The sequence below is a fragment of the Zonotrichia albicollis genome, chromosome 1 (genome assembly GCF_047830755.1).
Source record: "Zonotrichia albicollis isolate bZonAlb1 chromosome 1, bZonAlb1.hap1, whole genome shotgun sequence".
NCBI classification, from domain to species: Eukaryota; Metazoa; Chordata; class Aves; order Passeriformes; family Passerellidae; genus Zonotrichia; species Zonotrichia albicollis.
This window is the reverse complement of record NC_133819.1, coordinates 54,328,015-54,352,502: the sequence shown is the minus strand read 5'-3', so window position 1 is coordinate 54,352,502 and position 24,488 is coordinate 54,328,015. Positions and strand designations below refer to the sequence as shown.

Genomic DNA, 24,488 nt, shown 5'->3' with positions numbered 1-24,488 from the left:
CATTCCCAGTGGAATTGTCCTAGGGATGTATCAGAATTACTAACACAACAGGTGGCTGCTGTCCCAGGGTTTTACCTGATTCACTAATCTGTTCCTCAGTTTACATATCACTTGAGGTAGGAAGCTATAGAGGAGTGAAGGATGGTCTTGCCTGAGGCAATAGAGGACTGAGGAGCTGAAGCCTTCTGTCTGCTGTGTAATTCCAGTGCAAGACAGGCAAATCACTTAAAAGAGATTTTTCACAAGTGCTCCCTCAATATCCAGCTTGAGACTCGGGACTTTAATTTACCAAAGAACCCGGTACTCATAGTTACAATTTTAAGTGCACTTTCATAGTGGAACTGTATCAAGAACCATTTACAGACAGTCTAAAAAATCATTTCCTACTTGACCTAGACTGGGTACCCAAAACTGCTTCTTCTCTCAATATCTGTCCACTTCTCTGTGAATGAGAAGGGGAAGACCCTCACCTTGTAGAAACACAAGAAAATAAATTAAGATTTTAAAGAAACCAGAAGAGCTCAAGAGGAGATGTCTTTAGTGAAGAGCTTTAATAGAGGTCTGGGGCCACACACTGAACAAGTAAAAAGGCAATACATCAATCAGTTCATTTGTAATGAAGGACAGTTCATCCTGTGCACTGAACGAGGCACATGAGAAAGAACTGATAATCCAGGGCTCAAAGACTATGGTACATTGTGTTGTGGGCTGCTGTAACTCCAGCACTTTGTAACTTCTGAGTGTTAATTTGTGCAGCTCTAAGGATATTGTTTTAGCTTCATTTCTTGTATGGATAAATTTCAAGGTTGTTTCAAAAGCAGAATAGTAGCATAAATCAGTCATATGGTGACAATCTTTATGTTCATAGTTGGAAATAGGAGATGTATTGAATGAATGGAAAAGCGGATAGTTCTGTTGTCATCTTGTTGGTTCAGCTCTGAAATAAGCATGCTGTGCTTATGGATTTGGCAGAGAGCAGAGTATGAGGCACAGGAATATCAATTTGGGCACAACTGGGAGATACATTAATGAACATAGAACTTTTACTTGATCATCTCAGGCTTGACTCCATCCACTACTTGTCTTGTTCTAGTCCCGTTAATTCTTTATACTGTTCTCCACACAACCCACTGTCCTTTTGCCTCCATGCTATTGTTCTTCTAGTTTTCTCACTGCAGTCCTTTCCTCACAGTCCATCATTACCAACTTCTCCTCCCTTTCATTTCCCACTCAGTCACTGTCTCCAGACTGTATCTGTACCCTTTTACCAACCTTCTTATTAGGTAGTTTCTGTCCTCCTTTATATTGTTTTATCACTAGTGCCACCTCTTTTTCCTTTTTTCTTTCCCTCTATCACAGTGAGTGGTACTCAGCACAGTCAGGCCCTTTCTCCCTCCAGTCCAAATTCTGATCCCTGCTCTTCAATAATCTTCAAGTCAATTTTTTTTTCTTCTATCCTAATTTTTTCTTTAGACTAAAGGTTAATTTTTGCCCCCTTTGCATCCAAATCCTGCTGATGCCACTCCCACTCTCCCTAGCAGCCATCAGAAGACAGTGAAAAGTGATCACAAAGAAGAGCATCAAGTCAGTCTCCATGTCTTTACTGTGTTCTATCAAAAAGAGCTACAGGCAGGGAAACTTTTCATACAATCAGACTGATTGTTGAAGGAGTTGCACTTGGAAGTTTACTCAAATTTTCCAAAACATTTAAGAAAATGTTATTGATAGGGATCTTCTGAACAAAATTCCACGTTAACATAAATAAAAAACTTGCAGAGCTATTTTGAGTTTATGCTTCCAGCTTCATTCAGTCTCTTCTGTTCAAGACTAACAGAATAAATAGCATAAGGGGCAGATCAACTCACTTCTCTCATTTACATAGTAACCTTACACAGACATAAGCAAACCAGTCATCTCAATTATCCCTAGAGGCTGTCCAGCGTACTCCTGAGAGCACGTAGCCACCACAAACTGGAGCTAGCCCTGCATGCCTAAGCCTGCTTGAGCCGCCACATCAGGGATGGTGTTACAGGGCACAAGAGAGCTACTTACTCTCTTCTAGTCTAATGTGGAAAGAGCCTACAAGAAAGTGGAAAATATGGTCAGTTCAGTAAGGAAAGATCAAACCATCTGTGTAATGAAACATGAAAAATCAGATGGGATCCTTTATAGCTTTTCTTTCACAGTGATAAACCAGTGATAGATACTGTTTGGACAAATAGTATTAAATGACCTTCATGAGTTTGAAAATTGTTTCATGTGACTGAAAAGCCATTTACACAAAACCGTGGCTGTACATGAGAATGTAGATAGAAAGTCATCCTTGTTTCACTTCTTTACAGAATCTGTTCACTTTCCAGATGCAGATCACTGAAGGGCAGGAGCACCTCTCTGTCATGCCTGTTGCCTTCTTAGACTCCCAGATCCCATACTGGCTGCAAAGCTTTGTATGAAGGGCCTACAATTGAAATGCAGTGTCTGAAAGTCTATTTAAAGTCTTTTAGTGGGATGAGACAGGCAATGGGTCACTGTTTCTGAGAGAAGTCATGAGGGCAGCAAGAAAAAACTTGTGGCCACCTGAATCTAACTTAGATTTCTTTATTCCTCCTGAGGTAGGAATATTGCTCTCTTTTCCTAATTCCTTATGAAACTGTAGTCCAGACCTCCGGCAGAGGTCCTGGAGCTGAGTACCTTGGCAGAGAATTGCTGTATTCCAGAAATAATTGCTAAATATAGCAAAGTTCATGTAAAACTAGTCACATTTAGCCACTTGTTCAGTTAATAAAATTGCATAGAGCATCCAGACTTCACCAAATAATTATTTGGAGCAAGCTTCTGCACACTGACTGCAAAGAGAGTAACTCTTTCACAACATGTTGCTTCACCCCAGAGAAATTATTAAAGTACAAGGAGAAATTCATAAGAACTCTATTAACTGTAGTGTTCCATGTTCCTTGGGTTTATTACTTTTACTTTTCATTCTAGTAATATTTTCTGTATGATTTTGCTTTTTTTTTTCTTTAACGTTCCTTAATTTCAAAGAAGTTTCCTTACCTTTAGTTTTTAATTTCTCTTTCTTTTTTTATTTCTTGTCCCTTTTTTTCCCTTTATGTTGTTGTCTTCTTTACAGCTTTTCCATTTTCTCTCATCATCACCCCTTCATCCCTCACCGGCAACAAGTGATAATTATTTTGGAGACAAAGCATAACAGTTATTTCCAAATAAAAAATATTTTAAAATAAGTTCTGTCTAAGCAAGGACTGCAAGATCCATCTCTACTCTTCCTGTCCCTTCTGTATGATTTCTTTGTGTTGTCTAATCCTATTTGTATTCTCTTTTGTCTTCTTTATTTTCTCTTCATTCAATTCTACATCTTTATTCCTCCCTTTTTTCCATTTCATTTTCCTCTTCTGAAATGCATCCCTCTGCTCATTTCTTTAACTTTTCCACCATATGTTCTCTTTGTGGAAATCACTGGTTTCCCCTTGTGCTCTGAGACTTGTGTTTCCATGAAGTTCCTTTCTTCCTCCCAAATTCATTTTACTGTCATCTGTTACTGTGAAATTAAAATGCCTCCCATAAACAAATTATTATTCTTTTTTTTCCCCTGAGCTCCACTCCATTTTCCATTATCAATGTTTTGTCCTGCCTTTCTTATCCAATTTACTTTCCTTTGGACCTCCTCAGCCAGCTATTTCTCCTCCTCTCTGACTGGGGAAATCATCCCCCTGCAATCCCTCCCATGGCAGAACTCTGCAACAGAAATTTGGTTTCTCCTTAAGGGTACACTGATTTCTCTGTAGCAGCTCTTTCCCCAAACTATTTAAATCACAGCATATTTTCACTCAACAACAAACTCATGCAGGATTTTCAGAAGAATTCAAAGGTGGGAGAAGTATTCCCTTCAGCAGGAAAAAACAGATTTCTATGCAGGAGAGCCTGTGAATTTCATTTCTTCCATACTGCTCATCTGTCTTCCCCATCCACCAGGATGGCTGGTGGAATTTTAGCTGTCTTCCTTTTTGTTATAGGCACCCATATCCTCTGAAATGGTCCAAGACAACCCTGTGACCTTTCTCCAGCACCCAGTAGTTTCATAGGCAGCCACTGTTTTCTCAGGCAATAATGTAAAGATGGGAGTCTTGAAATCCATTACTGTAGATCCCAAACACTCAATGGGTTTGGCATTCTCTATTTACCTGTTGTCACTGGGCAGCCTTCTCTGGGATATCCACATAATTGGAAAAGAGCCAGTTTATTTACTCTCTTCAATAAGCTACTCTTCCTAAAATGTGAAGGGCGCTATATGTTCAACTGCTTTGAAAGCTCAGAATATGTTAAAACAAAGTCCATAATCTCCTTGAATATGTTTATGAACATGCATATTTAGACTACACAGTCTAAGACTGTATTGATGACAGTTAAATGCAACAGTGTAAAACAGACAAATGATGGTGCCAATGGAATGGTCTTCCTAGCACTATTTGTGTTTTAGAGAGGTGACAGAAGACAAGATCCATGGATTTCAAAGGGCTTTGAATCATGCCCAAGGTAGAAGTGCTTCCAATTTCACACAAATTCTATTTTCCCTAGAGTTCAAGATAAAACATTTCAGTGTTTCAGTCCATCTGTTAGTACTTTCCTGTTGCCAAAGATGCTATGAAACAATGAAGCCTTTTTTCTCAACAGATATTCCACTGTATGCTATATTCTACTCCCATATTACTGAAGGGCATCACAGATTTTTTTCTCATCTCAAGGAGAGCTCAGCCTAATATTACCCTCATCCAAGTGCCGCAGGCAGGAACAGTCTTTCCATGATGCTCACTGTTGCAACAATGCCAGATCATTCTAGATCCAGCAGAGCTTGGCAGAATTTCTCTATAATTTCTCTACAATTCGTTTTCTCACTTCCCTTTTTATTCCTAACAGGAGTTGGGGAGGATTGCAGGTGTCATAGTTTGCTACTTTGAAAGTTTTCTGGCAACACCTGAATTGTCCTTTGTTACATTCCTAACAGCCTTAGTCAGAGGCCTTAAATTAACAGAAGGAAAGAGGTGAGGAAAGTCACTATTTTAGTGTACTTTGCTCAGGGGAGTTTTTGAAGCCAGTATCATTTATGATATTTAGTATAGAGACCTAAAGTCAGACAAGTCTGCAGCTCCATTCTGAGTCTCTGAAATTCAGAACTGATATGCTAGATAGACGATATGGAGTAAGCAGGAAAAGTCCATGCTTCTGAAGGCAATTACTGTATAAACTTCAGTGGCCACTGTTACAGCATTTACTCCTAAATCAAACAATATGCACCCTAGCTTTGTACTGACTGAGTACATGGGTGTGCAGGTGACCACCAGTACGGCAGTGAGAACAGCAGAGATGATTCTGAGTGTGGAGTATCGTTGAAACAAGGCTCAGCCTATGTGCATGTTTATCTGTATGCATAGTTCATGTGGTCCCTGGTTGCACAGAATTTAAAAAAATATTTTTGCCATTTGTGCTTCTTACACTCAAGCAACAGAGTAAATTTATATGCCAGAAAACCCTTTTCCCTCTATTACTGGACAAAAGGATTTTTGCATAGGATGTTTCCATCACTAGGAAATTTTACACCAGGTTTATAAAACCCTGAAAATAAAAGCTTTGCCACTGCAATGCTGATAAGCCCTCAATAGAGCCATACTAGCAGGAGCCATTCTCATAAAAGGTTCAGAATGGTAATGTAGTCTAGCTCTGTCCTTGGACAACTGCTTGCATTTACAGAAATTGAGGGGTTATTGTACTGCAAACTTTTCACCTCGGAGTCTGAGGAATGAGGTGAAGAACAATAGAGATGTCTTACTGGGAGAATGGCTTCACTACATGCAGGATTGCACAACACTTTGAAATCTTCTACCATCCCAGTCCCATGCTGTCTCTGACTTGGCAAACACTTTCATTTAGTCAGGGATCAGTAGCTTGGGAGGGGGTGGGGGGTGGAAGTTCCATTCTCCAGCTGTTGTGTCATTTCCCTTGATAAGTCCTAAATTGACCGAGTTATCCAGCTCCAAAGGAGCTTTTCTGTGGTAGACATGCTTTATTATGTGCCCTTTCAGGGACAAAGGCTTCTGTGTCAGTAAACTGCTATAGAAAGGAAGGACATATTTATTCTCACAGCATCATAAGCATTATCTTCTGAGGGGCTAATGTAAAAGTGAAAAAACTGTGCAGCATTACCATCCAAAACCAGTGTTGCTGCTCCTTGATTATCGACCTGATGGGAGGCAGAAAAAAAAAGCTTGAAAGGCTGCTTCTCAGAAGGGCATATTTTAAAAGACAATTAATAAATTAGGAAGGTTTTCAAGGCAGAATTATTTTAGGCTTGTTCACTTGCTGGGTTATTTTGGACATTCATGCGGCAGTTTAGGTTGGGTATTGTGTAAAAGGGAAGAAATAGTTGTGAATCTTCTTATTTGGCATTAACTTTAGATAAAGTACAAAGACTTGATTTCAAGTTAAAAATCCAAGCAGCTCCTAGTATATATAGCCCTCCCCACAGACTGGAACTATATTTATTAACACCAGCCATTGTGCTATGTGATAAAAAGGGAAAACAGGGAAAGTGACTCCTCCATCCAGAGAAGACTTTACAAGGCATAAATGGTAGCAAGGAATCCAGGCATGCTCTCCCTCAAAGGTGAGCTGGCCTTTGTCAGGAGTTCAGCAAAGACAAGTCTTCCATCTGCAGACAACTGCAGCCCAGTTAGCATCTTAGCAGTCTGAACACACCTGACAAGGCAAGTCTGTTTCTGTTTGGGAAAGAAGAGAAAGGGGTCAGTATTAAAAAAATTGAACTTGAAAGTTTTGGCAATGAAAATGGCTGTAAGCCTGTCCCACTGATATGTGATGCAAAGAACTGACATGATTAAAAAATATCTCAACAGATCCTCAGACAGCCACTGGAGAAGTGGATGGGGTAAATCTGGAAGAAATAAGAGAATTTGCCAAAGCTTTTAAAATCCGGCGCCTGTCCCTTGGCCTGACACAGACTCAAGTTGGCCAAGCCCTGAGCGCCACCGAAGGCCCAGCCTATAGCCAGTCTGCCATCTGCAGGTAACAAGTTACATCATAGCTCCTCTTCTTTCTTTGTCCTTAATAATGATCCAGCTGATTGTGAGGAGCATGCTTGTGTTTGAGTCTCATAATGTTAGAGTGTATAATTTAACCTGATATTTAAATGTTGTTATCTGACATATAAATTGTTCTTACTGTGTATATTTAGAGTGATTTTTCATCTCTTTTTTTCCCTCATTTTCTAAACAAGTGAGAAACAATGTTCCTGGCATAGAGACTTAATTCCATAGATGAGTTGGAGATCCTGCTGATGCTCAATAAGCACCAGCTGACCCTCTTCATACTGTGCCATTTTCTACAGATAGGGTTACTGAACAAATATTTCATGGCTGCATCCCTGCTAAGTTAAACCTGTATTACTGTGGTTAGCACTTCACATACAGGATGTTAATGATGATTTACCTAGGCAACACAGAAGGGGAAAAAATAGCTTTCCTGCTATCTTGCAAACCAGCAGCTATTCATCTTTTACCACCCAAATATTTACTGAAAAAAAACTAAGACAAACCCATGTATGCAAAGCAGAAATTTGTCCTAATCATAAGAAATAATAATACAGTCTTGACAGAGTTAGAGTAGAAGCAAACACCTTATATGCATGTATGTCTATTACAGTAATCCTATGTTTATGCATGAGGTAACAAACACACTTAGGTAACAGCTTTTTCCTCTTGGGCAATGCCTTATAGTCCTCCATCAGTGAAAGCTAAGAAACCAACTCTAAGCTCATTTAAGTGGATTTTGTTCTTGGTGATCCATGAAATGCTCTGTCTTTTTATCTGCTCTTTATACTTTTAATGTATTCCCCATAGAATGGAAGTGTACTTTTCCTGCAGTTAAAGACTAAGGTTATAAATAACATCAGTATGGGGTAGTGTGCTTGCAGCTCACATTTTGCTCAATGATTTTCCATAAAACCCATTGATTGTTCTTAAATACAAAAAGCTCCATAGGATCCTCTCACTTCTATGGTCTCCCCTACTGTTTTTTCTTATAAGATACCTCCCTGTTGAAAATAACCTTTATTCAGTCTATACAAGGATACTACTGCTGGGAAATTTGTTTCAAGACTTGTATGTCGTTATACCAAACATGTCCTGCAGTAACAATGCTAACAAACAATGCCAATTATATGAATGCTATTGCTCCCTATTGTTAAGGATTAATTTTGATTTTGTTTTGTTGTTTTGTTGGTTTTTTTTTTTATTTCTTTGTGGTCAGTTGGTAAAGAATGCCTAAAATTGGTGGAATTTTTAGCAACTGGAATTTTTTTGTAGTCTTAAGTTGCTGTTTATCATGGTATACTTTAAAGGAACACATTGCTGTTTCCTTTACTTTTGCCTAGTTTACTGTCTTCTCATTTTCTCCATCTACCGGACACTTTGAGAAAGCACTTGGGATGGTGAGACCTTTTACAGAGGGCTCCTTGGAGGAGCAAGTTGCTCAGAACTTGAGATTGGGTGCAAGAGATTGTCCCAAATAGTTGCAAGGTTACAGACATTTTTTCATTTCCTTTGCCCACTTCAGATGGACACCATTTTGAGGTGTAATTACATGCTATGACTGTGCATTTTTTGTTAAGCTGCTTCAGTAGCACCATGTGTTCCTCAGAAATAGTAGATTTCAATTTTTTTTCAGTCGTAACAAAGGAGTTTCAGTATGAACTCCAGGTCAGTGGAAGGGGCAATAAGGCAACAAGTTTGAGCAACCAGCTCGAAGACAAAAGTAGAATCTTCTGGTGGCCTATGCAGGTCATAAGAGCAATATACTACCTTGATATGTCCTGCATGCAAATAGCACTATTTCCTTTAATTTAAGACAATACATTCTAAAATATAGTCTTCAGCTTGAAATATCACCAGACACCAAGGACTGACACCTTGCAGTCAATACCACATTAAGATGTCAGGCACCAGTTACAAAGTCTTTGGAGTATCATTATCTGAAATTATTCTTTGTCTTATTATTTGTTTGTGAGAAGTGCTTTGTTTCATGCTGGAATGTTTTTTGCTGCCTCCATGTGCTGAATGGAGACACTAAAAATGTCCAGATCCGGCCATCAAGTTTCTTGGCATAAAGGGATTGATTCAGTTCCTCTAATGTCCAGAGCACTCTGTGATGAGTGGTGATGGTGGTGGTGTTTCAGCACCACCTGGGCTGGAGAGCTCAGCAGCGACATCCAGTAATTGTTGCCTTTCTGCAGCATTAAATACCTCAACGTGCAGAGCAGACAGAGCAAAGTGGGAAAATACAAATGGATGGCACCAAAGAAATTGGGTTAAGACTTTTTTAATAGCAAAAGAGGATAAATTCAGTAAATGAAAGAAACAAATACTTATAGGACTTGAAATGAACTCTGCTCTTCTGCTTGTTTTTGAAAGGATTAAAGCTTTGTGTGGCTGCTTTTCCAGATGTTTTATAATACTTGTAAAATCTGGTTTGGCAAAAGACTTTTGATGGCAAAATGATATATAGAAGACCTCATTTACAGGAAATGATATCATTCTGGTACAGTTTGCAGAAATCCCACAATAAACTCAGCTTGGTGCCACAGCGTATTAGTGGACTGTTATGCTGGGTTTCATCTGGAAAACATGAGTCTGTCTTTGCACATTGTGGGGACAGCAAGATAATTGCAAAGTGTCCAGCTGTTTCAGCTGAACACCACCGTGGCTATGGGAATTTTTTTCCAACCCAGAAAAGGGATATAGCATTAACTTACAAACAGTGAAAATTGCTGAAAAATGGAAAGGAAACCTGATATTCAGAGATGAGTATTTGCCATTGGTTTTATTATTAAAGCTGTGGTGTTTGGATAACATGGGATGGGAGAGATAACAAAAGGATTAAGCACAAAGACAAGACGATAAAAGCAATGCCTTTGATATCATTTCCTGTAATTAGACTTAGTCTCAAGGGTTTTGAAGATTATCAGAAATATGAAAATGTGATTCTTAACCTGTATTATTTAGTGTACTTAGAATTTTGTTGTAGTGCTCATTTTGTGTTAGCCTAAATCTCTAGCTATATATATATATATATATATATATATATATATCTCTATGCATAGATATACCTATCTGACAGTTTTCATAATCTACTGTAAATTACCTCTGCCAGTCAATTAGTCAGGCAGGCAGGAAGTCCCACCCTGGCAGAGCATCAGTGTAAGACTCTTCTTTCTCAATTTTCCCTCAGACACACCATCCTGAGAAGCCACTTTTTCCTACCACAGGAAGCCCAAGAGAACACTATAGCTAGCAGTCTGACAGCCAAACTGAACCCTGGCCTTTTGTATCCTGCCAGGTTTGAAAAGCTGGACATCACCCCTAAAAGTGCCCAGAAGATAAAGCCGGTGCTTGAGCGGTGGATGGCTGAGGCTGAGGCCCGCCATCGAGCAGGGATGCAGAACCTTACCGAGTTTATTGGGAGCGAACCATCCAAAAAGCGCAAGCGGCGTACCTCATTCACGCCACAAGCCCTTGAAATCTTGAATGCCCACTTTGAGAAGAACACGCACCCCTCTGGGCAGGAAATGACAGAGATTGCAGAGAAACTGAACTATGACCGGGAAGTAGTTAGAGTTTGGTTCTGCAATAAGAGGCAAGCACTGAAGAACACAATTAAACGTTTGAAACAACACGAGCCTGCAACAGCAGTTCCTATGGAGCCTTTAACAGACTCTCTGGAAGAAAACTCCTAAGAGCAAAACAAAAAAAGCCAAATCACACAGAAAAAAAAACCCCACACCAACTGAAACGTGTCCATTTGAACTTTGTGAAAATACCTATTCATCACCCTTGTAAGTAAAAGACTGAGAAAACTACAAGAAGACAGAACAGTTTATAAATGTCCATGGGTTTTCCTATTAAAAAAAAAAAAAACTTTAAACAAAAAAAAATACACAACACTTAGAGTGTATGTGGTAGAATTAGTTCCCCAAAAAAACGAAAAAGCCAGTTTTTTTTAATGGACTTAAAGTAAACCAAATAACTGCTTAATTTTTTCTCTATATTATGAAAATATTAACACATTTTAAGGAAAAACAAAACAAACAGCAACAAAAAAAAAAAACAACAAAAAACAAAGAAAGAAAAAAAGAAAACCAGAAAAAAACTATTATCTGTTTAAAAGAGAATACAAGCCTGCCACCTGGAGGAGTGATTGTAGCCTTTCAGGTATCAAGTGCTAATTCACTATGAAATCTATTAACCAAAGTCAGAAACATGGCATTGCAAACTAGATTGTTAGTCTACTCTTTTATGAGTGTAAAATTGTGTTACAAATTTTTACATTTGTATTTTGCAAAGAGGAATACAGGATTAATTTCTCTCATCCTTGTTTGTACTCCCTGCAGGTGTGTACAAAGCCATCCGTAGTAGTCACCTCACTTTCTTTTCTTTTAGTCAACAGTTTTGTAATCTCCTAATGTTTGGGTGCCAAAAAATTTTGGGGTTTGGTATTTCTCTTCTAAGGGTGTATATCTTTGTTTGCATTTATTTTTCTGGTTTTTTTCCTGATTCTGTTTGCTGCCTCCTCCCTTCCAGCTCATTCCCCACCCCTTCCCCAAGCCCCCCAAACCCAGTACTGTTTGAAGAATTTTAAAAAGAAAACTGAAATCTGAACACTTTTATATGCTGGAATGCAATGAGGACAAAGAAGGATTAGGATTATATCTGACAAACTTTCAAGCCCACACTGAACATTGTGCTTTTTGTTGAATGTGTAGCTTGAGATTTCTCTGTCCTTTGGCCGTGAACCTGAAGAGGTTACCAAAACTCATTTTGTAGTATAAATATAAACTGCACACTTGGTACAGTACTGCATCTATATTATGGTTCCATTTGAAGCAATTTCTCTCCAAAGCCTGCTAGCCAAAGAAATTTCTTGAGGTTCTGATGAAAACAAATGGACAGCCTGAGAAGTGATGAGGATGTTTTGATCATTACATCACTATAGACAATTTTGATGGTAGTGTTTTGTTCCTTCTGGCTTTTTTTAATGCCATATTGATGCTTGCCCTGTTGACTTCTTTAGTAGGAGGATGTGCTTCTGCAGGTGCTTGCTGTGGCCAGTGGCTAGACTAAGCAATTGGGACATAGAGAAAAACACTGAATGTCTTTTGATAATATAAGGTAGATTACCTGCAGTATGATTCAGGTGAACTGATTTTTCTTTAAAGACAGTTTATCTCTGTGGCTTCCTTTCTGATTAGACAAGCATCTACTAAAATACTGTGATCATTGGACCTACAAGCATACCAAGGCTCAGAGGCAGAGAAAGGTGTTGCAGGTTCTTGATGAGGTGTGGTCTGTCCTGTGAAGGTCACCTGCAATCTTCATCTTCTGCTCAGTTATGCTCAAGCCTTTGGGATTCTGTCTACCATTAGGGTAGAATGATCAGGTCTTCCCTAAAGATAACATCAGATAATTGGTTCAGCTCACTGTGGAGAGGGTAAAATTCTGATGGTATAACTCCTGATTGCATTCCCTGACCTCAGAATGGTTGTGCTGGATTTTTGGTGGTCTGCCTAGGATGTGGAAAGAAGTTTCTGAAGTGCTGGAGTCTTCAAATAACACCTCTCTTACTAAAGAGTTTTCAAAAACTCCAGGCTATATCCAAAATTTAGTGAAAGAAATAGACTTTCATTGATTTCACTATGCTTTGAATCTGGCCCTCAGTATTTTAATAATGGAATTTGCCTTGTAAAGTGGAGTATTTATTGCATGGTTGGTGGAGCTTTAAGATTTCAGAGACCATCATCTGGGCCAGAAGCTGCTTCTAAGTGTCAGCACTCTCAGAGGTCAGTGTTGGAGCACACTGAAGATCCAGTACTCCAGGATGAACTCATGTCCAGCAAATGTATTTTAGACTTCATGCTCCAGCAGGGTATGTTTAGGATATTTTCAGTCTTGCTTTTATGAGGAGGAGAGTGACAATTTTTATGGACTCTTTTTCAACTGTTCATATAAATGCTGGGGAAATAAAACACCTCAGTAACCACTGGCAAATTGAGAGGGACAAAATAGATGCTTTGTCCAAGCTCAGCATGTAAATTAGAGAGTCTCACAGCAACATCTCCCCTCTAGGTTTTCTTTATACCTTCTCTCTCCAAAGACACCTATATCCTCAGAAATATCTATGTAGTCTATACCAAACAGCTCTGAAATTGTCACCACTGTTCAATCTAGATAACGATCAGAGCACCATTCAGAAGCCAACAGGAAAGCAAGGATGAATAAATCATATTTGGAAGCAGTTACTCCTGAAATCTTACCCATGTCTCCTGAACACTCCTAATTGCCCAGTCATTAATGCCACATACACAATTACATGTTCAGTCATCCTTAAGGCCATACCCTCCCCCACTCCATCCCCACCATCAACAGCCTGGGAACAAAACCACCAACCATTCATTGCCTCAAAACTAAATTTCCAATTCTCCCAGGGACTGCTCTAAATTCTGTGAAGAAAAATCCCCCAAGAAAAAAAAAGTTAACTAAACACTGTATGAAAGATACTAAATGTTTAAAAATATGCTGGCAGCAGTTATATAAGCTCTTTTCTGTTCCAAAGTACATATCGGAAGGATATAACTAGGACAGTGAAAATGTAAAATAAATATAAATTGCCAGCATGGAAGAAAAAATAATGTTCATCCCACAGACTTAAAATCATTCATGTGCAGTGATTTTTTTTTACAGTTTTCTAATTTTGTATTATGTTTTGTAAATTATTTATAAAGTGTTGTAATGCTTCTCATATTAATTTTTTTATACACAAATTTTTGCTATGAGGCATAAATGGTGCCTGAACAGATTCTTAGGAAGATAAACTATATGTGAGTCATACATCTTTGGGAGGGCCGTGTTTTGTTTTGTTATGTTACTGGCAACATTTCTGGTTCCCATTTGTAAACAATTTTCATGTATTGATAACATTTGAATACCTTTTAATTTTGCATGTGACTAAAAGATAGGTTGCTACCAGCAAATGAAACAAAAGTCTCTTTGGTCATATGTGAAGGTTTAATGGTTTTCCACTTTGTTGATAATTCATTTTTTTAAAATACATATATATATATATATATATAAAATATTATTTGAATAATGAACCAAGAGTTCACTTACTCTTCTAATTTTGTCTTTTTATGTTTTTCACTAAAAAGCTATTTTGGACAGTTGAAGAAATCAAATGCATTCAAATGGTTCCAATTTCTTTACATTATTACTGAAAAAAATTTTAAAAAAGCCAAAAAAGATAAAAAAAAGATAAAAAAAAGAAAAAAGAGAGAGAACAAGGAAGCAAAAAGGAGCTAGGAAGGAACAAGTAGAGGCGTATCAAAGAACTCAAGCTATAACCAAAAAGAAATATGTAAAATGCCTTTGCTCGTCTTCTCAATGCTGGACCAAAGCTCAATGTTTGTAGGTATATGCACATTGTATAGATATGGCTAAATGTTGCTGACAATCTCGCAATACTAAACTGTTACTATTTAAAAAAAATACAAAAATAAAACTGTTCATCAGTGTTTTACCTCAGCACTCTACTTGTACCCAGTTATTGACCAACATTCAAATAAGAAGATAAGAGAGGAAATTGATTTCCATGTCAATATTTGACTGTAAAATCTGTTTGGAAGACATTTTGTAATGAGCTTTTTGTCATGTGGTTTGCTTGTTTCCAACTTGAGACTATGTGGGGCACATTTGTTTATTTATTGTTAAAAAGTGATATTATTACTATTATTATTATTAATTATTATTATTATTACTATTATTATTATTTTTGTCCTATGTGCTATAATCTACAGAATGGTCACCAGGGTCACTTATGAAGCACTGCAAAGAGATCTGTTTTTCCATGCATGGAGCATGCAGGGGGAAAGATGGCAGTACAAAATGGACTGTATTGTGTTGTTTTAAAAAATGAATAAATAAAAAAGGAGTGGATATGGTGGACTTGTGACCAAGAAAACAAACTGGATATTTAAAAGCTCCTTACTACTCTGACTTTGAAACCAAAGCTGATTTATCTGCACAGGTTGCTTAACATGAAAAAAATAAAAAATAAAAAAACTGACAAAAACTGTACTTAATCTAGAGCAATATCTGTATGGTCAGTAAAGCTGCACTTTGTGTATTTCTTAACAGCTTCAGATCTGTCACTTTTAATTTGTACCATAAAAAATAAAGACTTGTTTGACATGAAAAATAAGCTCCTTTCATGTGTTTGTCTTAAATCTCATGCATTATTCACATTATCCGAGCTCATGTAATTTCACATCAGTTCAATACAAAAATAGTTAAATGTTTGAAAAAAGGAAGAGAGAGAATCCATTTGCACTGTGGAGCATAACTTTATCTGCAAAACTAAACACTGTTTCTGTACCCAGAGTGGGTGCATGCATTGGCCATGTCTTATTTTCTCTACAGGTATTGCAGAGTAGAGGCTCTCCCTCAGGAGTACTCTGGAGCCCCCCAGGTGAGTGTGTGTAATCCCCCAGGCCAAATGGAGCTAAATACAGATGGACATGAAGGCCAGTGTACCTCCATGCTTCCATCCACACTCCCATAACAAAGCCCTGGTAAGTGATAGGAGTGTTTTGGAGAGGCTGGTCAGCCATTTTAATGATTTCTCTTGCATTTTTGCAGAGCCCATGGGGTTCATTATTCAGTTGTTTCTGTAATTATTATATTAAGTCACAGAAATGCCTGGTTTTCAGGCCACTTCTCTTGAGTCATTGAGTTCTGTCAAAATACAGGATTCTCAAATGTCAGCAATTTTGAGAAATTATTTACTTGTATTATAAAGATTTTTTTGGAAAAAAACAGCCTTGAAATAAAAGCTCTGACAATCTTAGAATATTATGCTTGAGTCTTGGGAACAAAATTTTCGCAAAGACTTTTTTATTTGATTTTATTTAATATTGTTTTACTTTTCCAATATCATGTGTTAAACATCAAAACTAAAATAAAGTATTTATTTGCATAGAGAAACAGAGAGCATTTGGAATATTTATTTACTGTGATTTTTTTCTAGATCAGAATGTCCCTTTTACATGCAATTTTTCTCTCTTTTATGAGGTACCTAAGAAAGAGAACAAAGAAGGCAGCTTGTTTTGTAGACATAATGATAGAAGCTTCATAAACAAGCCAAAGATTGCATCAGGTCCTCTAGGCATCATGTCTCCATACCATGGTCTAACAGCCACTTCAAGCACGTGTCATTCATCTACTTATACAATACAAGAGTGTGGAGTACGACGCTTTGTGCTTTCATATCAACTACTAAAAGTTGAACACGTATTTTTTTCATTCCATTGTGATAAAGCAGCAAGCAAACATTGATGAGAGTCTTTTTACTCCAAGTCTATTTAAAAAGGCAAAGCTTCTTTTCATCATACTCTAGGTATTTCAGCTGCCTCATAGACACATGATCCTACCTAGCCATTACAGTCCAAATAATCTGGATCTATCAAGTTGCAAGAAACAGTGACTTTACAAATTTAATCAATTAAGTTTGTATTAATCACTGAAATCTCAAAATAGATCCAACGTTAACACTACTGAATACTGACTATAAGACTTCACACTCCTTACAGACTGCTTAAAAATCAAATTTCTAGAAATTTAATATGTCAGGACAGAGCTCCTTGAGTGCATCTTATAGGACAAGGAGTTTTAGAAGCACATTGCTTTCCATACTTCTCTTTTGTATTTCCAGAAAAAAAAAAAAAAAAGAAAAAAGACAACTAAACCCCTAAAACACAAAACCCCCAACATATTTGCAATACTCTTGATAAACAAGGAGCTATGTCTGTGTCCTGTATTTCCTTAAGACAGATGTGATGGGAGGTAAGCTGGCAGTAAGATCAGAAGCTGTAGAACACATGTTTATATGCAGTCTCTTCCCCTATGTAGCTGCTGTAGCACTGATCACAGCCTAAATCTATACCTGTTAAAAAACCTTTCAGTACCAGCAGGGCTATGATAAGCAAAGATTCTCTTCTACTGGCTTAAATTTCAATCAGACAAACACTCAGGAAACAAAACAGACTTATCAAGAAGGAAGGTTCCAAGAGAATTTGTTTTTTAATCTGAGAATTCAGATCAATGTTAATCAGTCCCATACAAGATAGTGAAGTTCTTGAAAATATTTGAGAACTAAAGACTTGAAAGATTTTTTTTTTCCCTTCTCTCTCCATCTGGTCTACAGACCTGGATGTTTGTTTTTTCTCTCACTCACAGTCCTTTACTATTGCATTTTGCCACACTCTGGACAGACAACAGTGGTCAGGACTGAGAAAAGTCATCAGGTAGCCCACCAGCCATTACTGTGATCTTCAATACAGACCCCAATAGCACTGGTTTCCCCAAAACACTGGCAACAGCCTTGAATAATCTACCACAGCAGCTGCAGGGAGGGCATGTAGCAGCTCAAGTAGTAACATGTCTTTTCTTTTATTGGACACTGAACTTCTTGTATAATCAGTGGCCTCATGTCAAAACAGTTCTCAGACCAAGAGCTGTGTCTGTGATCACAGGCACACTCGGTGTGGGCGGATCTTGGGTCAGGCCTGAACTCACACACAAATCAAGGGTCAGCAAGAAATGGCTTTGGTGGTAAAACTGTGGTAAGGACAACATGAGCAGGCCAGTCCTAAAAGGCCCCAAGATTCTAGGTTTGGAGTGTGGCTTAAAATCCAGCCTCTACCATCACAGCACCAATCAGTTTGTCAGGGATGGAGTCACTGCCTTCTTTTCAGACATCACATAATGTTGGTGTTCAGCTAATGAGATCCTGGCTTTCAATGAGGAAAAATCCATGCTCCATCCAATTTATCTATCAATATCACCAACAGGAAGATATCCAACCCTGTATGTTCTCTGCCATTGATGGCCCCAGAAAAGTTCCTCAAATGGTCCCAGAATACTGAAGGTCTTATAAGACAGTAAGATGGTGGCACTGCACAAATCTGAATTGTGTGACAATTTGCAATTGATCCTGGTGGAGCCAGAATTGTCCCAGAAGAATTAATTTCCTGGAGGCAGCATGTAACCTCTGTCTCACTTGTTTTTAAAATTCACTGAAGAATTTGTGCTTACATTCAGTCATTTTGATCAGGTTTTAGTCATAGAATCATAGAATGGTTTGAGTTGGAAGAGACCTTAAAGTTCATTTAGTTCCAGCTCCTTGCCATGGGAAGGACACCTTCCACTACACCAGATTGCTCAGAGCCTCCTCCAATCTGGATCTTGTACACTTCTGGGGATGTGACATCCACAGCTTCTCTGGCTCAGAAGAGCCCAGTACCTTACTGCCCTCACAGGAAAGAGTTTCTTTCTAATACCTAATTTAACCCTACTGTCTTTCAATTTAAATCCATCCTCCCTTGCCCTGTCACCACATACTCTTGTAAAAGGTACCACTCCATCTTTTTTAGGCTCCTTTCATGTACTGGAAGGGAGCAATTAAGTCACCACAAAGCCTTCTCTTCTACAGGCTGAACAACCCCAGTCCTCTCAGCCTCTCCTCATAGGAGAGGTGCTCCATCCCTCTGATCAGCTTGGCCTATTGGCCTCCTCTGGACTTGCTCTAACAGGTTGATGTCCTTTCTGTGCTAGAGACCCCAGAGCTGGATGCAGCACTCCAAGTGGGGTCTCACCAGATCAGAGCAGAGGGGCAGAACCACCTGCCTTGACCTCCTGGCCACACCACTTTTTATGGTTGGCTCTCTGGGCTGTGAGTGCCCATGGCTGGGTCATGTCCAGCCTCTCATCCACCAGCACTCCCAGGTCCTTCTGCCCAGGGCTGCTCTTGATCTGTCCATCCCCCAGCCTGTGTTGATACCAGGGGTTGCCCTGACCCAGATGCAGCACTTTGCACTTGGTCTTGTTAAACCTCATTAGATTTCCATAGGTCCACTTGAGCTTGCCCAGGTCCCTATGGATGGCATCCCATCCTTCAGGTATGGGAGCTGCACTACTCAGCTTGGTGTAATCTGCAAATTTGTTGAGGTGCTCTTGATCCCTTTGTCCATGTGATTAATGAAGATATCAAATAACACAGATCCCAATACCTGCTGAAGGGCACCACTTCTCACTGATGTCCATTGGGATCTGAGCCACTGACCACTACCCTTTGGATGTGACCATCCAAACATTTTCTTATCCATATAACTGTCCATTCATCAAACCCATCTCTCTCCAATTTAGGGTGAAGGATGTTGAGACAGTGTCAAAGGCCTTATAGAAGTCCAAATAGATGACATCTCTAACCCTTCCCTTCTTTACTGATCCATTAGTCACTCCATTGGAGAAGGCCACTAGGTTGGTCAGGCAGGACTCGCCCTTGGTGGAGCTGTGCTAGCTGTCCTGAATCACCTCCCTGTCGTCCATGTGCTCTAACAGAGCTTCCAGGAAGATCTGTCCCATGATCTTCCCAGGCACAGAGGTAAGGCTGTCAGGTTGATAATTCCCAGAGTCGTACTTTCTACCCTTTTCAAAGATAGGTAAAATGTTTCCCCTTTTCCAGTCACCTGGGATTTCCCTGACTGCCATGACTTTTCAAATGTCATGGAGAATGGCTTGGAAACTACATCAGCCAATTCCAAGTAATGCTATTAATTTTTAACACCTTGTGTCCTCGTAAACTCTTGCTACCTTTCTCTAAAACATATTAATTTGTCTTTTAACTATTAACTGAAAGAAAAGAACACAAAACTCTGAAGATCCTTTAATTTCTTTTTGCAAAGAAGGCACTATGGTGTTTCTTACCATTTTGCCTTTGTCTTTTTGACATTTTCACCCCAATTATATGTTCTTAAACAAAGGAGCATGAAGCTTTCTCCAAAATTACCCTTCAATTCATTCAGGTTGAAAGCAGCTGAAGAGAAGTGGCTATCTTTTGAAAAGCAGCAGCTATTTTCAGTTACTAGCTGTGCAATCTAAAGAGACTGATCTTGCAAGTTCATAATGTGCATAACTTTATTTGCCCAGCTAGTCTTAGTGATGCTGGGATGTTACCTTCATAGATACATTTAGTGACGTGTAATTCTTCACAGGATTGGACCTACCCTCAGCATATGTGAATCAATTCTCTTTTTTATCACTTTTTCTCACTCATTCATCAGTAAATCTTGATGTGCCTTTTATTATTTTTGAAACACAAACAACTCAGAAGGGACTGTATCTCAACAGGAAAGGTATGAGCATGTCTCTTCTAAAATTAATACAGTTCTTTCTAGCTCAGCAGTTGACTGCCAAAAACAGTGCTGCAGATAATCTGGAGAGTAACATGAGGGAAATATTGAGGGGAACATTGAGAGGAATAAATGCATGAGCATGAGCCATTACTTATTTTTGAAATACTCTCTATTGTTTCATTTAATTTAAGATCCCTCCTTCTGAACGTACCCTAAGAAATTTCCATACTGACCACTAATAATGAGAACTTACAGCAGCACCATTTTGTGTCTGTGGTATAACTAATCCCAAGCATGTGCACCAGCAGCCTGACCCTAAGAGTTATCAGCTCATCTGGGGATCAAAACTCACGAGGTGGTCTGTATATCCAGAGTGAGGAACACAAAGAGCAGGGATCCAAAATCCACATTGGCATAAGCACTTTACAGCTCATGATACAGTCATAGAAATTATTCAATAGGCAATATGTAATAAAAACCACATCTGAAAAGGAAAGAAACTAAATTAATTCATTTTAAAACAAACAAACAAAAACAAAACCAAAAATAAATAACAAAAAAAAAAAAAAGGCAGAACTGACAGACTGCGTCTCTTCCTAAGATGTGTTGGAACAGCCATACACTGCAGTAAAAGTCTGTCAATCTCTTGGTATCAGCTGAGCATACACTCACTGTACATCAAGGTTCTGAGAAGTCTGTATTATTTACAACATACTTTTCTCTGCTGTGGCTAAAGGTGTGATATCAAAAGCAGTCATGTGGCCCCAGATATCAGCTGAAGATGAGAATTTGACATATTACTTCTATGTCTGGAAATTGGTTGGATTTCACACTAAAATGGAAACCTGTATGTCCTGAACAAGTTAAATTTTTTTAAAACATAAATACTGAGCCTAAGATTATTTTACTGGAGTAATAGGAATAATATCCTTAAGGCTAATTTTGAATATTCTTTAATATGCAGTCATTCCCAGTTTTTAGAGGGCGGGAAGGTAATGTCGAGGTAATGACGATTTTCAAAGAAACACATAGCATAGTTATTTATTGTTTAAGTGTAGATTTGGTTTTTCCTGTTTTAATTATATTACTCAACTAATTAATTTAATACATAATTATTTAATATCTAAAAATGAATGCACTTTTATGCAAAGCCAGCATCCCTTGTTTAGTTCAATCATGTATCAGTAAGCAGGATGTATTAAAATGTTTGCACAGCCATGTCAGCTTGGTATTATAAAGAAACAATTCATGCATGCTTCTTTCTTTATCTGCTCAGATTTCATACAATTTTAACCTCGATGCTTTAAAAGATTGGCCAGTTCCAAACAAATCTGACATAAAGGAGATAGATAAGTACAGGTTTAATGAAAATAGCCTAGAGAAAAAAAGAGGTAGCTCTGTCTCCCAGGTGAGAAAAAGGCTGCAGTAAGTACTTGTAAGTAAGCTCCCCTCCAGATTGTCTGCAGCACTGTTTTTGGCAGTCAACTGCCAAGCCAGAAATAGATATATTAATTTTAGAAGAAACAGTATATACCGTTCCTGTTGAGATACAGTCCCTTCTGAGTTTGTGTTTCAAAAATAATAAAGGGCACATCAAGATTTACTGATGAATAAGCGAGAAAAAGTGATAAAAAAGAGAATTGATTCACATATGCTGAGGGTAGGTCCAATCCTGTGAAGACTTACACATGTCACTAAATGTATCTATGAAGGTAACATCCCAGCATCACTAAGACTAGCTGGGCAAATAAAGTTATGCACAACATGAACTTGAAGAAGTAAACCTTACTGAACACCTGAGAGAATCAACTTGCACAAGTATAAAAATAGTCCTTCTAAAAACCCCAGCTGTAGGAAGAAATATCACTGGGTTCACAAGCCACCAGGAGATGCATATCATGGGAAACCAGATTTCATTTGTTTTGGTGCTTAACTTCATAATTTTAATGTGATTCACAAGACCAGCTGCTGACATCTTGAAACAGGCATACCAGAAAGGACAAGTGTTGCTCTCACATCCTTCCTTTCACAAAGCTATCTCCTAAACTTTTCAGAGAAGTTAACTTTTCAGGGATGCATTGAAATAATAATAAATGGGTTCAAAGCTTTTCCCAGCACAACACGTATATAGGCCTTGACTTCCTGTAAAACTGTTCCTTACTGTGGAGGTACTGTCTTTAAAAGAAAGCAGTCTGTCACTTCAATGTCCAATATCAGATATTATAATTTAGGATGAAGAAAATCTCTAGCCAAAAAAAGCACTCCATTCCTCTGGTACTGGGAAGGTTATTAGAAGGAAGGGGGAGAGGAAAATAGCATCCCTGTAGATACTCTACATAAAGTATTGTATTAGAAATTCTATCTTGTGGTTCAGGCATTACACAATAAAATAGGCTACTTTTGAACACAGGAGAGAAACAAACACAAGTTTTCACTCATTAACAAAGTCTGTAGCACGTTTAAGGCTATTTGTGTTTGCTATTATCATCAAGCAGCGTATTTAAAGTGGGGGAGATGTGCAAATATACAAGAGTATAGGTTCACCTTAAGTAGCTTTGTTGCTTCCCTGATGGAGTGTTGATTCCAGAAGTGTATAGGATTTGGGCTTTTTTTTCAATGCTTTATTCTTTTTTCAAATGCTCATCTGCTTTCAAAGAAGCTCTGAGGCTCACTGCAGCACCTGTTCCATAAAATGGGTTAGAGGAAAAGTCTACACCCAGTTAAGTTTGTTAGAATGAAGGTTGCTTATGTTTGGCAGTGAGGCTTATTTTTCTCAGAAAACACCCCTCCAAGGAGAAGAAGACATGTCCTGCTACAAAGCACTGTGCAGGCCAGACATTCTGCAAGGCTAAACCACACCAAGCTTAGAGCCATCTCTCTTCTCTGGGCTTGCATCTCCAGGGGCTGCATCACTATTTTCAGGTGATAAATCCTGTGGCTGGGTAATGCAGTAGACCCTGCAATGCACGTGCCTAAAGCATGTGGTTCCTGCCTCCTGAGGCCAAAGGACCCTTCCTGATCACCCTTATCCTTCAGGACCCTTCAGGATGCCACCATGGGACATATCAACGAGGAAGCAAAATCATTGCTCAGCCACAGACACTGAGGAGCTGGAAAGTGAAGCGTAGGTGACCGACAAGTCTTCAAAATGGAAAAAGTGATGAAATAGAGAGTTTAGCAAGTAATACAGCTAATGGGGCAGAAACGTATTCCTGAAGACCTTTTCTTATGTAAAGCAACTTTAAAGTATAGTCCAGATAATCAACATGTAATTGTTTTTCCCTTTCTTTGGTCAGTTCTTATAGCTTTTCTTGAGGCTTCCCACTGTTTCAACCATTGCTTTTCTTCGCCTCTGATGTTTAAAGCACAATCAGAACAGAGTTAAGGACTATAAGCATATTTATCAGGTGCAATTTGCAGTCTTCCCCAAAATCCTCATATCCAGGTCCACTAGGCAGCACATTTCAGAAGATGATCATCCATAATTTTCTCTTGGCATAGGCAAATGTGCTCTGCAAACAGCAAGATTGTCTGCTATGCCCCTTTCTCATCCCTACCCACAAAGGCTGAAAAATGTCTCTTCACATCTTCCAGCAGATAACCTCTTCTTATAATTCATTATCTCATTTTAGTTGGGAAACCTCAAGAAACACATAATTTTCGAACTTTTTAAGCCAACTCACTTCTCTATGACTGCAACTAGTTGAAAGGCAATCACACAAGCTGCTCCAACGGCAAAGGTGCAAGAATAATGGAACAAGGAAAAGGCTGAGCACAGAAATATCAGATATGAGCACAGGTGTATCCAAACCCCCACGCCATCCACATCCACAAAAAGCAGATAACTTTTCACTGCCTCAAAGTTTCATGAGGTCCTTTAGAGAGGGACCTTATGATTGTGCTTTGAATTTTCTGCTTGCCCACATCATCTCAGTAGTATTTAATATTTTTCCCTCCATTAGCAACATGAAGAATATACCATACCTGTTCATAAGGAAAACTCTTTTTTTTTTGAGGACTGACTTGCTGGAAATATCTGTATTTTTGCTCAGAGAATTTCCCTTAGATAAGGAATTCTGTGAGGAAAAAAGGAACTGAAACACGGTCTTTTCTTTTTTTTTTTTTTTTCATATAAGAACTGAAGTAGTTTAGGCTTTTTCTTTATTAT

At 38.6% G+C, this 24,488-nt stretch overlaps 1 protein-coding gene across 6 annotated transcripts in view; it reads left to right on the top strand.

Moving 5' to 3' along the window:
* The window catches only part of POU6F2 (POU class 6 homeobox 2), a 313,133-nt gene extending 297,254 nt beyond the window's left edge, over positions 1-15,879 (top strand). For 4 of the 6 annotated variants that reach the window (XM_014267044.3, XM_026793433.2, XM_074541611.1 and 1 more), the window contains exons 9-10: positions 6,924-7,092; positions 10,312-13,650. In XM_014267044.3, coding sequence (XP_014122519.2) covers positions 6,924-7,092; positions 10,312-10,816 — 674 coding nt within the window. In that variant the 3' untranslated portion in view covers positions 10,817-13,650. Of the gene's footprint in view, positions 1-6,923; positions 7,093-10,311; positions 13,651-15,548 lie in introns of those variants that run through there. The other 2 variants (XM_074541631.1, XM_026793432.2) reach the window with 2 other exon arrangements.
* Positions 15,880-24,488: the final 8,609 nt, after the last annotated feature.